Consider the following 16,272-nt stretch of genomic DNA (forward strand, 5'->3'; position numbering starts at 1 on the left):
AGATTAGAGGCTTCTTATTCTCCAAATTCTGTCTATGCAACAGTCCTGAAATCACAACATGGGTGAATGGTGATTTTGTGAAGATATATAATAGTGGAACGGTATAGGGCGGCCACAATTTTGTTATGAGCCATTGGAATCAAAATCAGGAAATTATAAACGTACCATCTTAAAAAATAATTAAACTATCGTTGGCACATTTTATGCTTTGATAAACATAACATATTTGAAAGTTTTTTTATTTTCTAAACAATAAAATAGGTAATTCAATCTTTAATGTATATATCTGGCTGTGTGTATGTGTTTGTGTGTGTACATTTCCCTACCAAAACATTCTGTGAATTTTCAGCCTACGGACCCGAGATTTGACATAAGGGGTATTGAGATTTGTAAAAAAATTTAATTGGTTTTCGGACACAAATTTTGACTGTCAAGGGGTCAAAGTTCAGCGATTTAGAATTTGAAAACTCTACCAAACTCCTTCGCCAATTTTGAAACTTGAAACTTTAGATGTATATTACTTGGACATGAATCAAACTTTTTAATTTGATTTGGGCCCAAAACAGTTTAACTAATTATATATTCATTTAATATAAATGTTAAGGAGTCAAAATTGGGACCAAAGTAAACACAATTTGACCTCTGGTTTAAACATTGACCTTTGGTTTAAACATTTGAAGTTCTACCTAACGGGCATTCAGACATAGCGCAAGCTTTTTAATCGGTTTTTGGCCGAGCATTTGGCTACCAAGGCGTCAAAGTTCAAAAGATTTTACCTTTGCGGTCTCTAGCAACTTATTAAGCCAATTTTTGATCTAAACTTTTGAAATTTTACATACAGGGTATTCAGACATACAGCAAGCTTTTAAATCAGATTTAGGACGAAAATCTGGCTGCCAAGCAGTCAAAGTTAAAAGAGTTGATCTTTCGAAATTCTATCAAACTCCTCCGCCAATTTTCGGTCTAAACACTTGAAATATAAGATGTAGGTTACCTGAACATGAGCTAAACTTATTTATGTATGTATATATATATATATATATATATATATATATATATATATATATATATATATATATATATATATGCACATGTCAGGTCATGTCATATGCTACTGGTACAATGTAACCCAGTACTACCTGCCTCATGGTCGGGTCACCGGCGACTAAACTAGTTCCCCCACCAGACTTGTTTGGTGAGGAGGGCGGTTAGTCTCCCTGAAGGATTAAAAACAAAACCTTCCAAAGGGCGAATGAACTTTTTTTCTGGGTCAACGGCCAACTAGCACCGTGTATATTTGTGTGTGTGTATATGTGTATTGGGGTGGAGAGGGCTCCCGTAAGCCGTGGTGAAGGCAATCTTTCTAGGAGAAGCAAATCTCTGATTTAAAAAAAACCATAAAGCGGAAGACCAGCACCCGCATTAAGCTGGTCTGCAGTTTAATTTGTTGCTGGCTATCTTGCTCTTGCTTGTTGCTGGATCTCAACATTTTGAACCGAGAGAGAGACTTAGCTGTCGTACAAAGCTAAGACTCTGTAACATCATCTTTGTATAGATACTCCCTAAGGTATTTGGGCTCATGGATTTTAAATGTCTGAGGGAGTGGCACTCGTCTGACAAGACGTTGCAATCATCATATATATGCACATAAAGTTATGAACAGTACATTAGACCCGAGCAAAGCTGAGCTGAACTGCTAGAGTAAAATAAAGAAATATATAATTAAACTGTTAAATGAAATATAAAACTTCTATTTATTTAACAATTAAAATGAAATACATATTTACATGTGAATACAAAATATTTCAACGATAATATCATAAGCCTATTAATACTGAAATTGAAGATGTTCATGAAAATATATTTAGTAAAGTTACAAAATTATCCATTGTATCTGTCTATTGATAAACCTCGTTCATGAAGAAGAAAACAATAAACATGTTACAATAACGTTTGCACTTCATATATCTCCGTAATTATGCGGTGAAATTTAAACTTAAAATGGATTAATTATAATTGTATTTGCAATTTTTATGATTGAAATGAATTAAATGTCGCATGCTTTCAATTAAAACGTTTGTATTCAGTTGATTAAGTTATACATTGCAACTGACAAAAGTTACTCAACTGATTAGACAGAATGAAAACAAAAAACTTCTGATTATCCGATGCTTATGTTGCTCTTATCCATTAATTAATATATAGAAACTAGCAAAGATACCCGCGCTTCGAGCGGGACTTTGCTGTACGCTCGTGTACCTGCTTCGCGATTATCCTTGCAGTAAGGGGATGCTGTAAGAGCAACTATAGCTTAAGGTGTTTAAAAACTTTTAACTATTTCCTGAAGTGACTGAAATCCAACTATAAACTTTAAATAAAGATTTTATCAAAGTTGACACTTATATTGTTGCACAAGTGTTACACATAAAAATTGAAACAATTACAAAGAATCTAAATGAATAATATTTGTTTAACATCACAGACATATGTTTTTTTTTATCAAAGATAAGGTTATTTAATGATATCAAAGTAAATTTATCATGGAAGTAAATATGAGGGTGCGGGCGGATGATATCTTTCATATTTACAAAGAAAACGACCAGTGCCATGATAGCGGACCCCGAAATGGTGATAAACCCCTTACTTGGTGTTCTTCACCACTAGATGGGAGGTTTATGAAGGGTCACACAAAATACGACTTTAATCTTTTACCTAGACCTTTAAATATTGTGCGCGCTTTTCCTAGGTCCGAAACCAACATCATGTCAGGATTGGTTATGATCGGCTCAGTGATGTTGGCTGTAGGAGAATATACATACATAAGCTCTGACCTTAACATAGTAACTTTTGTTTTGGAAAATGTTATTCACCATCCTTATGTGGAGAACCATCATAATGCCCTGTTGGGTCATGATCTGTTCAATGGTGTGATTGGTCCAGTCGTGTGGGCTATAAGTCTAGCGAATCCTAGAGTGGATGAAACGCCGGATATTCAGTGTAGCTTAATCGCCATATATATTTTATAAATTACTAACTAGCTCTACCTACGTATTGAGCACTTTTGAAGTAAATACTTAAAGTTTACGCATAAATCTATACTTTCATATATTAATTTTATGTGAGTAAATGAAGTAGATATATATATATATATATGTGTGTGTGTGTGTGTGTGTGTGTGTGTGTCTGTGTGTGTGAATGGAAATGTATAAAAAAGAATACGAAAAGTATAAAAAAGCTTATAACTTTTCTTTATTCGTTTTCAATTGGTGACGTGCAGGAATACAAAATAATATTATGAAAAAAAATTAAAACACTTTTTTACATATATCTATATATATATATATATATACATATATATATATATATATATATATATATATATATATATATATTATATCGATTTTCGTGATGTATGTCGAGTATAATTTAAACTTGAAATTCGGGATTACCTCTTTGGTAGTCCTATTAGTGTATTTCGTCATAGATAGAATCCGAGTGAAATATTAATTATTTTTAGGGTCATGTTGTATATTAACAGTAGGAAAACATCAATAGGAAATCGTCATCGTTTAGTAGGTTACACCGTAAATTCCATAAGATATTCGCTTGCTATATATTCATACGGAATGTAATCAACACGCTTTGTCTCATTTTCCGAAATTTACTGACATACGATTCTATAGTCTGTCTGTTTTCAAATGAGATTAACATGAATAATTACGAAATCGTTACTATCAATGAATTACTATTAGCTTCAGGAATTATTTTAAATATTAGACACGACCTGGTTAAGGCATGTTGAAATATGTTTTAGATAATAAAGGTATGATCAATGAAAGCTGGAAAATTCTACTTATGGACACTGGCAATAGGAACTGACGAATCAAATGAAGCCACGTTCTGCTAGCAACCAATTAGAAACCAGAATTGCCTCCAAAATATGAAATCTTTTAGCATTCCAAGCACATAATTTTTCGTATCAATATGAGAAAGAACTTTTATCTTTGCCTGCAAAATTATAAAGTCTGGGACCTGTACAGACCAGCTACCCACTGAACACTCTTCATCTCCAGGACTTGTAGAGAATAGCTACACATCGGAAACTCTTCTCAAATAAAACAAGGCTTTCAATTGAAGAAGGCATTTTAGTAAATAAATATTTTAACTGTGTTTCCAAAATATTTTTAACGGAATATAAACCTTTAAAGGAGAATCATCATATATGAACTTACTGACAATTTAATAGAAATTTAATAAACTTTTATACAAATAAAACCAGTAATAACTGACAATGTAAAGTAATGAACTATTACCAATTATTCAGTGATAGCATTCAAATAAAAACGATTGGAATAGAACTGATAGAAAATGCATCAATATATATATATATATATATATATAGTAAATGCAAATTACTAATCAAAACGTTGTTCTACCAAAGTTCTTTTATCAGTGAAAACCTCATTCTATTCAAGTTTATAAATAAGTGAACGTTTATAAACTTTTAGTTGACAATTAGCAAACTCTTATGGAATTATTGAATTTCACAACCACAAACTTATTGTGTCGAAATGAATGCAACACGTGGTTTACATAAGCGACGGTTCTATTGTCTATCCTTTCGAGTGACAGAATCAACAAAGGAAAGAAAAAAGGAAACATTTCGTCTGTAGACGGTGTATTAATATACATTAATTTCATATGAAGGCAATTGATGATGCGGAAGAGAATGAAAGGGAAAGCACAGGATAGATTATTATTATTATTATTAATCTTATTATTATTATTATTATTGTTGTTGTTGTTATTGTTATGATGATGATGATAATAATAATAATAATAATAATAATAATAATAATAATAAATGCAGACTCTGTGGACAAAAAGACGAAACGATAAACCATATAGTAAGTGAATGCAGCAAACTGGCCCAAAAGGAATACAAAAACAGGCATGACCAAGTGGGGAGGGCGGTGCACTGGGAATTGTGAAACGGCTGCATTTTGAGCGTACACATAAATGGTACAAGCATAAACCCGCATCGGCACTCGAAAACGAGAACCACAAAATCCTATGAGACATGGACATACAGACGGACAAACGCATCCAAGCAAGAAGACCAGATGTCATAATAATTAACAAGAAAGAGAAACCCTATCAAATCGTAGACTTTGCTGTCCCAGCTGACCACAGGGTGAGTATGAAAGAAAAAGAGAAACGAAGCAAATACACAGAACTAGCCAGAGAGTTCAAAGGGATTTGGATGATGAAGACAATCAAAATAGTACCGATAATAGTAGGAGCACTAGGAACAATTGCGAAAAAACTGGAAAAAAGAATGGCAGTAATTGGAATCAGAGGAATAGCGGCAAAAATACAACGCCTAACGATAAGGAAAACCCTTGAATGCGGAGAATAACACAAAACAATATAACGAAGAAGCGTTACAGGAAATGAAGAACACCGAAACTGCAGATCTACATGCTCTACCCCCCCCCGCCAATCATGCATCTCTCCATTATTTCACCACCGCCCCCCCCCCCAAAAAAAAGTGATACCAAAGAGCCGAGAAGGGTCAGGGAGGATGAAAAGACCGACGAGAGAGCACTGGCCAGACATCCGCTGGACAAGTGCGAAGAGAACTGGGATCTTCGGGAGGCTTAGTGCCACTCAAATTCCAGCTGAACTGTCAGCGAGAAATCAATGGTAAGAGAACTGAGATCTTCGGGAGGCTTAGTGCCACTCAAATTCCAGCTGAAACTGTCAGCGAGAAATCAATGGTAAGAGGCTGTTGCGATGATGCAAATCTATTTGCAAATGCTATCGAAGGAGGAGGAGGAGAGATCTGGACGTCTGGGGAGCCTTGTTGTCACTCAGGTTCCAGAGAACACCACAGGTCGTTTGCTGACTTGTGTGAAAGCTCCATGTGAGCCGATAATAATAATAATAATAATAATAATAATAATAATAATAATAATAATAATAAAATGCCAATTTCATTAACTTATTAATAAAGCTGTCTATTATTCAAAGGTTTTTAAAAAGCTAATTTTCTTTTTAAAAATATAAAAACACACGTGTATTAAACAATGTGCATTTTTCCTTTTATTATTAATCATGTTCTAATTTTTTTTGTTTTTAGGTGCTTATAAGGCATCCGCACCACCAAAAGAAGGTAAGCATAAGTTTAATTCTAATTCTATCATTTTTAGTAACAATAGGATTTGAAGAAAAAAGAACTAAATATAGTACGGAAATAATTTATAGTTAGACAATATATAAATAAAATTAATAAATGCTGGAGATAATTCAATTTATTTCAGCCTAAAATGTAAATATTTTTATCACCACTGACAATCGCCTTTTCAAGTAAAATATTGTATTAATTTCAATTATCATGTTTATATATATATATATATATATATATATATATATATATATATATATATATATATATATATATATATATCCTAGCAATGGGTTCCCGGTGTTGCCCGGGTGTTTGGGGGTGTATGCTGAGCAAAAAACAAAAAAAAAAAAAAAAAAAAGCAAAAACAAAAACAAAAAAAAACGGTAATTTTTAAAAACTTTGACCCTTATTATGACCCCTTAAAATTTATTTTCTTGGGCTCAACTCAAGTTATTAAGGTAGATCCATGTCCAAGGAACATATATCTAAAATTTCAAGTGTGTAGATCCAAAATTGTCGGAGGAGTTTGGTAGAGTTCTCAAAGGTCAAACCGTTGAACTTTGACCCCTTAACAGCCAGATTTCTGGCCGAAACCCAATCGCATCGATTTTCCCAAATCTCACTACTCTGTATATCAAATTTCTAGTCTGTAGACTAAAATTGACAGCGTTATTGCGTAGGGAAATGTACACAGACACACAGACAGACACGTTCACTATTATAGATATATAGATCTATATAATTATTTACTATAATAATTATCAAATACCTACATCATCTTTCCGCGAATCATCAGTACAGGGTGTCACGATAAATACCGGTCGATAGATTCGAACCCGGCAACAGAAACCATCTCTGACTCCATTATCAAGGACCTAATCCATTCGGCCACCGTTAACGGCGGAAATACTGTTGAAATATACATTTATTTATGCGCGTGTTGCCCGGGGCGACTTGTGTTCCGGACACCGTTGAGGAAAATAATACCCGCAAGCACTGAAACTACTTGCCCTATACGAGATATTTAGTGCTAGGGCAATAAAAAATTACAGTAAAGTTGTTTATTCCTGCGTATTAACCCGGCGTATTTATGCCAGCACGGTTGTAATACAACATAAAAGTATAACGAACTATTTTAGCCAAGACCGAGCGTAAAACCTGAGAGTATGAATACTTAAACATTGGCTCGCAGCGCCAAAGATATCAACGTGTCAGAAATCAGTCGTTTTATAAAATAAAAAGAAATCCTGCACGTATGCACTGATAAAAGTTAAAGCGTCATTGTAGGACCCCATCGTTCATACTTGATACCCTTTATATCATTGCATGTGGTCAGTTTTGTATAATGGTTTACCATATAGGACCCTATTTGTGTAGAGCCAGACACACACATAGACACAGATACGTCTAGCTTTATAATATATATATATATATATATATATTTACACATATATATATGTTTACATATATATATATGTTTACATATATATATGTTTACATATATATATGTAAACATATATATACATATATATATACATATATATATGTTTACATATACATATATATACATATATATATGTTTACATATACATATATATGTTTACATATATATATGTTTGCATATACATATATATGTTTACATATATATATATATATATATATATATATATTACCATATAGGACCCTATTTGTGTAAAGCTAGACACACAGACACATAGACGTCTAGCTTTATAATATATATATATATATATATATACACACACACACACATATATATATATATGTTTACATATATATATGTTTACATATATATATATGTTTACATATATATATGTAAACATATATATATACATATATATATGTTTACATATACATATATATACATATATATATGTTTACATATACATATATATGTTTACATATATATATACATATGTTTACATATATATATATATATATATATATATATATATATATATATATTAAACGCGATTCACCAAATGAAGTAAATATTCACAAAGAGAATACAACTTATCAAAAGTCGATTGCAACAATGGCAGCACTACATGGATTTTACTTCAAGTTGCTTTTGTACTCATTCAGTTCTCCTGAGTTGCAGACTTCAAGGGTATTTTCTAATTTAAAGGAGTTTGCTCCAAGGAAATAGTGATATCGGAAACTAATGTGCATTTTGGGATTAAAGATATTATTTTACAAACAACAATCTCTAGTATTATATAACATTGACTTTGTGTGTATGTATGTATGTGTGTGTGTGTGTGTGTGTGTGTTGCTTCGTCATAGTTTCCGAAACTGAGCCTATTTTTTGCAAATCTCCCACAAAGTCAATTTACTTGTCTGGCAGTGTTCTTAGATATGTTTTGTACAGACACTCATCTGATAAGTATAGGAAATGTTTAAATCCGACTTTAAAAAAACTCTTTATTTTCTAATAGAGAAAAAACGTAGAATTTTTACCCGGAGATATTTCACGTTATACTAGCCAAGAAAAGTAATTTGGTCATTTCTCTTGGCCAGTATAGCGTATAATATCCTCGGATAAAACCTCTTCTGTTTTATCTTAAATATAATAAAGACTAAATGTAAGATCATCAAGCCCAAATATTAGCTGACGTTATATTGTAAGTAAACACAGGCGGAATTTGATGAACGACATTATCATTATTATTTTTTTTATAATTGTGTGAATTAGCCACCTGGCAAATTGCCCCTCATAATATATAATCAATAGGGAATTGATTCTCTAATAATATACACGTGATATGCATAAATTATCATGTTTAAGAGTATTGTACAATCGGACAATGCCGTGCGGGCAGCTAGTTTTATATATTTTGGAAATTCCGTATATTTTTTTATAGATGTTTAACCACTCTATTATATCATGATAATTTTTTTCTATTTCCAGAATGCAATCTAACGCAAGCTGATATCTTATTTGTGCTCGATTCATCTGGGAGTGTTTCAAATCCTAGTTTTAAAACTATGATGACATTTGTATCAGAAATCGTCGAAGGATTTGATATCGGTAATAATAAAGTCCGAGTGGGTGTAATAATTTTTTCCTCAACAACCGCCCAAAAAATTTACCTGGATAGTTTTTACGAGAAGGCAGTTTTGAAGAATGCAATTAGTAAGATCCAGCGGATTTCGGGCGGCACTAACACGGGCGATGCACTTCTGAAGGCACGTACCGTTAGTCTACAACCTAATCATGGGGATCGGCCGAATGTCCCAAATATTGTGATCGTTATAACAGATGGAAAATCGCAAGACCGTGCTTATACTTCCAAACGAGCTGCAGAGCTAAGGAGATCGGGAGCAGTTGTTTTCTCTATTGGTATCGGACGTGCAGTTGGAATTACAGAATTGAAAGCCATCGCAACCGGCCCGGATACCAATCACGTATTTCGAGTAAATAACTTTAAAGCATTGGAGAGTATTAAAAAAGAGCTTGCTACGAAAACATGTGAAGGTAAGAGTTTATTTATGATATTCGGTATATCACTGGTCGATATGCTACATGTAGTTCAACTATACTCGATAGTTTTAGACTATAGATGCTCATATTTATTATATATACATACCTATCCCATACAATGCTTCAAGCAAACTACATATCAATTCTACAACCGGTACTGTCGTACAGTCCAGAGATTCCAAATCGATTTTGTCCAAATCTAGAATCAGGATAGTAACTATTCACATCGGTGGACGAAGTCGGGAAGGATCGTAGAGAGAGAGAGAGATGGGAACCGACAGCACAAAGTGCGAGTAGATGGGAAAAATTGGGTAACGTTGCGCAACGGTCGGTTTCTCTGTAAACTCCAGTTGAGAATGGCTCACATTACGCAACATCAAACCTTGACCCTACAGAAACAACACCCTGAAGAAGCCATGAAAGTCGAACAGCACATTAACGTTAGATCATACAGCGAGAATAAGAAAGAAATGGAAGTTGATTATACCAGAAAATAATGTACATATCCGGTCATCCTTCTTCCGTTAAGAAAACCTTTATGTTAGAAAACTAGAGCAGCTAGTAATCTATCGCCACAGAAAACGAAACGAAATTTCTATCGCACGAATAAATGACCACGACATTTCATCTCGTGAGCACAGTGGAGGGGGAAACGATAAAAAGATATGAATTGTGTGATCGTGATAACGTGAATGAACCAGGAATAATCTCCTCTGAATAGAAAATGACCAGTTATGATCTACCCTGATATGTATATACCCCCCATATATATATATATATATATATACATATATATATATATATATATATATATATATATATATATATATATATATATATATATATTACAGACGTGGGTGCAGATATTTAGTTTTGTGTTGAGCTCAGAAACGATCTAAAAGGAGGCGCGTTTCCCTCAATTTGCGCTACCATTACATATAAAATTACTAAATCATGTACTTGATACACTTACTACAACATTAATTTCGTACATATACTCTATTTAATACAATTACTAAAATACCTATTCACTACATATACTCTATTTAATACAATTACTAAAGTATGTTTCACTACTTATACTGAATTATATACAATCACTAAAACATCAATTAAAAATATATGTCATATTTAATACAATTACTAAAATACCTATTCACTACATATACTCTATTTTATAAAATCACTAAACTATTTTTTATTATAAATACTCTATTCAAAACAATTATTAAAAATCTATTAACTACATATACTCTATTTTATACATTTACAAATATATCTATTGGTTACATATACTCTATTTATAGGTACGGGCAAAATGAATACCGATGCTTCAAATTTATAAACATTTTTACCCCTGCCTTTACTTTAAAAAATCACCAAACACCAAGAAAGTACCCATTTTGAATGAAATTTTCAGTATTTATCAAAAGTATGTTCGTGGAATATAATGAACCAATTATTTTTTTTAAAATCTTAGTGAAAATATATTATTTTGTTTGAACAAAAAATATCTTTACTAAAGTTTTTCAGTAGTAAATAAAAAAACAATTTACTTTTGCTTTTTTTTATATATAAATAAAGCATCGTAATTTGTAACAATAAAAATAAAATAAAATAATTTTTACAGAAACATTACGAAAAAAACCCCTAAAGTCGATATTAATGAATTCGATATAACTCGAAGAAAAATGAATTTATCTACTACCGATATTACCACTGAATTAAGCATTGTTTATTTCATATTTTCACAAAAGCATTATAATTGCAAAACGTATTTGTACTTTTTTTTAAATTACACATTCTGCATAATTTTTATATGCAATAGTTTAATAATTTCCTTGCTCGAAAGAATGTGAAAGTTTCGCCGTAGCATATTTTTTTTTTATATAATATTGAACAATAATTAAAAAATAAAAATTAATTTCAAAACAGGAACATAGAAAAATAATTGAATTAAAAAAATGGAAAAGTTTATACAAACGTTCAGAATAGGAATGTATGGATGCACGACTGGGAAAAATATCACACCCCTTCCTCCCTTTTAATTACATGACGTCATGTTTACAGTCTTTCGACTACCTGAAAATTTGGGTCTCCGTATATTCCGTGTATACACAATTTTACTTTGTTGCGTTTTGCGAACGGTAAAATCACTCGGTTTTGGGTCTAATTAATGTATGTTTTGTACAAACAAGGTGTTTTTTTTATTTAATTCAATATCTTAGGACTTTAATGTACTAATTATCTTTGAAATAGACACAGAAAATTAATATTTATATTTTAAAGGATTTTTACAATGAATTTATTCAAAATTTACCTAAATTGAGTAGCTCGCCGTGAAAACATTTTGCATAACTTTTTTTTCACGCGTACAAATATTTTTTTTTTCTTTTGGAAATTAAGTTTAGTCTTTAATCTTTCAAATACAATCAAAAAGTTGTCGGAAACTTACAAAAAATTATGATAAATCGGCTTTCAAAACTAGGTCCCCCATTTTTATCCGCCCATTTTTGCCCGTACCTACCTATTTAAAACAATTACTAATACAATAACTAAAAAATATATTTATGATATATATACCATGTAATACAATTACTAAAAAAGATATATTCGTTACATATACCGCATTAAATACAATTAATAAAGTATTTCTTCAGGACATATATTCTATTTAATACAATTACTAAAACATATATTCTTTACATATGATCTTTTAAATGCAATTACTAAAATATATATTCATCACATATGCGGTATTAAACAATTACTGAAATATATATTTATTACATATATGCTATTAAATACACTTATTGAAATACATATACGTTATTTATTACAATGGCTAAAAAATCTATTCACTGCACATACGCATTTCAACACAATTACTAAAATATATATTTAGTTGGTACTAGTGCACTTATTGATCCGTGCTGAAATAATAATGCTATTATTTAAAAAGCCATTTTAACATGGGGAAGGGAGGGTGTTTTTTGCCTATTCTATACTTTAACCTTACAATTGAATAAAATCATATCATAAAACTTTAATTAAACTTGGAAATACGATTTAAAAAATAGCGCGGATCAGTAAGTGTGCTAGCACCATTTAGTTCATATATTCCATATAAAACAATAACTAAAACATCTATAAAACCATAGACGAATAATAAGACAATAACTAAAAAATATATTTATGATATATATACCATGTAATACAATTACTAAAATATCAATAAAAAAACATAACTCTGTTTAATACAATGATTAAAGTATTTATTCATTACATTTACTCTATTTTATAAAACTACTAAAATATTTATTTATTACGTATTTAATACAATTACCACAATATCCATCAATTACAAATAGTTAATTTAATACAATTACTCAAATATCTAATCATTAAATATAATTATATTTAATTAATTTTATACAACTACTAAAATATATTTCAATACATATACTTAATTTAATATAATTACTAAAATATCTTTTCATTGCATATATTACTTTTTTTTTAATTACATTTTCACCCCAAACAAGGCGCATTGCCACTTTGGTGTAGGGGACTAGTATCAGGGGACGCAACTACTGGGGCACTATGTTGGGATTTGGGCAGCAAGATGTCGGTTCACGTTGCACTTGAACTTCTGCATGTCAGTACAGTAAGGGAAGCAGGAACCTGGAATGGAATTCCAGAGTCTAGCGGTTCTGGGGAAGAAACTACTGGAGTAGAAATATCTTTTACATCTAGAGATCTCCACTGTGTGGGGGTGGGATTTAGCTGCCTGTCGGGTTTGTCGAGGGTGTCTACGTCGTGGGGGCACAAGTGTCTGCAGTTCGTCAGAGCATTTACCACTAAAATACTTGTAGAACAGGCAGAGGGATGCAACATTTCGTCGATGGGACAGAGGTTGAAGCTTAGATGCCAGTTCAGGGCCTATCAGATTGGCGACTCTTTTTTTAACCTTGTCTAGGAGCGAGAGACTAGTAGCAGATGCACCAGCCCAAATGTGACAACAATACTCCATACATGGGCGAATGGTGGCCTTATAGAGGTACAGGATACTTTCAGGTGTCAGTAGTTTTCTAGCACGGTAGAGAGAGAGAGAGAGCCTACCTTTTTCGCAGCGGCCCTGGTAATCTTTTCAATATAATTGTTCCAACTCATGTTTCCTGTGAACGTTAGGCCAAGCAGTTTGAAAGATATACTCTCATACAGGGAGTCACTGGCCATTGCTATTGGTGGCAGATAAGGTTTCTTGTAATTATTGAAGGAAACCAGTTTGGTCTTGGCAGCATTGAATGTGACCATCCATTTATGCCCCCATTTCACTACAGATTGTTTTTGCCATTTCTTTAGATATGTGTTCATTTGTTTTCCTGTCAAAAGCCTTAGATATATCTAGAGCTACCGCTCTGCCCTCTCCCGCTTTGTCCAGTGAATGGTATATACGTTCAGAGATTAGAATGAGGATGTCAGCTGTGGAACGGGCATGTCTAAACCCATATTGTTTGTCAGTCAGAAGTTTAGCATCTGTAAGGTGCCGAACTAGAGAATGGTTAATTATGGTCTCAAATATTTTGGCGAAAAGTGGGAGGAGGCTAATGGGGCGATAATTTGATGGGTCAGTTCTTTCGCCAGAATTCTTGAATATTGGTACCACAGAAGCAGTTTTCCAACAGCCCGGAAAGCATGATTCATTAAGACATTTGTTGTAGAGTTTGGAGAGAACTGGAGCTACTTCGGTTGAGCACTTTTTTAATAGCACAGCTTGGATGAGATCAGGTCCACATGCTTTTGAAGTGTCAAGGTTTTTGTTATGATAGCGTGTACCTGAGCAGGGGTGATTTTTAAATCGTCTAGCATGGCGTCTGTCCGCAAAGGAAAGTCAGGCAGGGGGTGGTTGGTAGGGTCCAGTGTGGAGTTCGAGGCAAACCGGCTGGCAAGCATATTAGCCTTGTCGGTTGCTGAGCAAACAACCTCGTGATTGTTGGTTAGCGGGGGCATTGTTGATTGCCCATTATTTACTACACTGTTGTAGATTTTCCAGAAGTCACGATTTCCTAATTTTTGTGCTTCGATGCGTTTTTTGATGGTTTCAGTAAATTCTCTCTTAGCTGTCGCTATTTCTTTCTTAACGTTACTTCTAGCTTCTATATACTTTTGTTTGTTTGAACAGGACATATGTCGCTTAAATCTGCGGTAGGCATGCTGCCTTTGAGCAATAGCCGTTGCGCAAGTCGAAGTAAACCATTGGGGAGAGTGGGGCTTGTTATACAGTTTCCGCATGCTTCCATTGTTGTTTTGAACTATTCAGTGGTCTCATTTGCGCACTGTTCAGCAGGAAGAGAAAAATATTTCCCCATGGGGCATCTCTGATAAGATCTCTGATGGCTTCCCAGTCAGCCTTTTTATGATATCTCATTGTTTTGAGCACTGGCTCTTCGGTTTTGGGTCCAGAATTTAGGGCGATTTCGACCATTATCACTGCATGGTCAGCGTTCCCGAGTGGGCTGTCAGCATTTGTTGTACAATCGCCGGGAACTGTAGTCAGAAACATGCAATCCACGGGACTGATGTCAAAAACAGATCTAGAAATGATGCGTGTTGTTCTTGCTGATCAGGGAAACGGCTTGGAAACGTAACCATTTGTGATAGGGAGTGTGATATAGTAAAACTATGTGTTGTGCTGCCCGCTGCATCTGTGTGAGTAGAGAATCCAAGCCAGTTTTTGTGGTGAACAGTAAAGTCACCAAATACATGGACTTGTGCGCTAGTGTTAAGGGAGAGTGCTGTGTCTATGCTGTCAAAGACTTACTTTGTTTATTATGGTGCAGTCCTGGGTCGAGGGAGAGCGATAGAGAAAATAAAAGTATTGTATGTTTAGTCTAAAGCACATAAAAGCTTGATCATCCGTTTCTAGGTTTGTTTCTCTAGTCAAGGGGAGGGTGTTACAAATGTAGACTCCAAGTCCGTGCATATGTCTGTCAGAGTCCTTACGACAGAGTTGGAGATAGCCAGGCATGTTAAAGTAGTTAGAGGGGATGGAGGAGTGTAGGTTAGTCTCGCTTAGTGCTAAGATATCCGGGGTATTTGTTAGCAGAAATGCTTCAACATCAGCTAAATTAGTTCTAAGCCCACGGATATTAGTGAATGCAAGCCCCAAGAGAGGAGGCGAGTTGGAATTGTTTGTCCCTAGGCCTGGCTTAAGCTTATTTTTTGATTGTGCTGTCATCATGTTTCAGTTAGTTGAGGGGGAGCTGAACAAGAGGTTATGCAGGGTATCAGACATGCAACACAAGTAGACCATCAGCTGACCTTTCTTCAACTAGGACTGTGGCCTCAGGAAAGCCCATCGAGGATGAATGCAGGGTCCCTTTTCATGCGCGACATGGCACTACAAACATCCCGATATTTTACAACAACGCTCTAAGCGCTATCAAAGAGTTAGGGCTCCTGTCCAGTCGGAAACAGCAGCCAGGAACTGTCAATCCGGTACCCCCAGCCCATCAGAAAAAGATCACCCCAATTTAATTGCACAGGCATGCGTGGTACTCAAGCACTCCCAAGTGCC

At 33.7% G+C, this 16,272-nt stretch overlaps 1 protein-coding gene across 1 annotated transcript in view; it reads left to right on the top strand.

The window, feature by feature from the left end:
- The window catches only part of LOC145284968 (uncharacterized), a 421,732-nt gene that overhangs the window by 85,119 nt on the left and 320,341 nt on the right, over positions 1-16,272 (top strand). Inside the window, exons 2-3 of the mRNA XM_080134072.1 lie at positions 6,143-6,175; positions 9,120-9,686. Coding sequence (XP_079990198.1) covers positions 6,143-6,175; positions 9,120-9,686 — 600 coding nt within the window. The remainder of the gene's footprint in view (positions 1-6,142; positions 6,176-9,119; positions 9,687-16,272) is intronic.

This window comes from Euprymna scolopes, chromosome 9 (genome assembly GCF_053919585.1).
Source record: "Euprymna scolopes isolate OS-2025 chromosome 9, ASM5391958v1, whole genome shotgun sequence".
Classification (NCBI taxonomy): Eukaryota; Metazoa; Mollusca; class Cephalopoda; order Sepiida; family Sepiolidae; genus Euprymna; species Euprymna scolopes.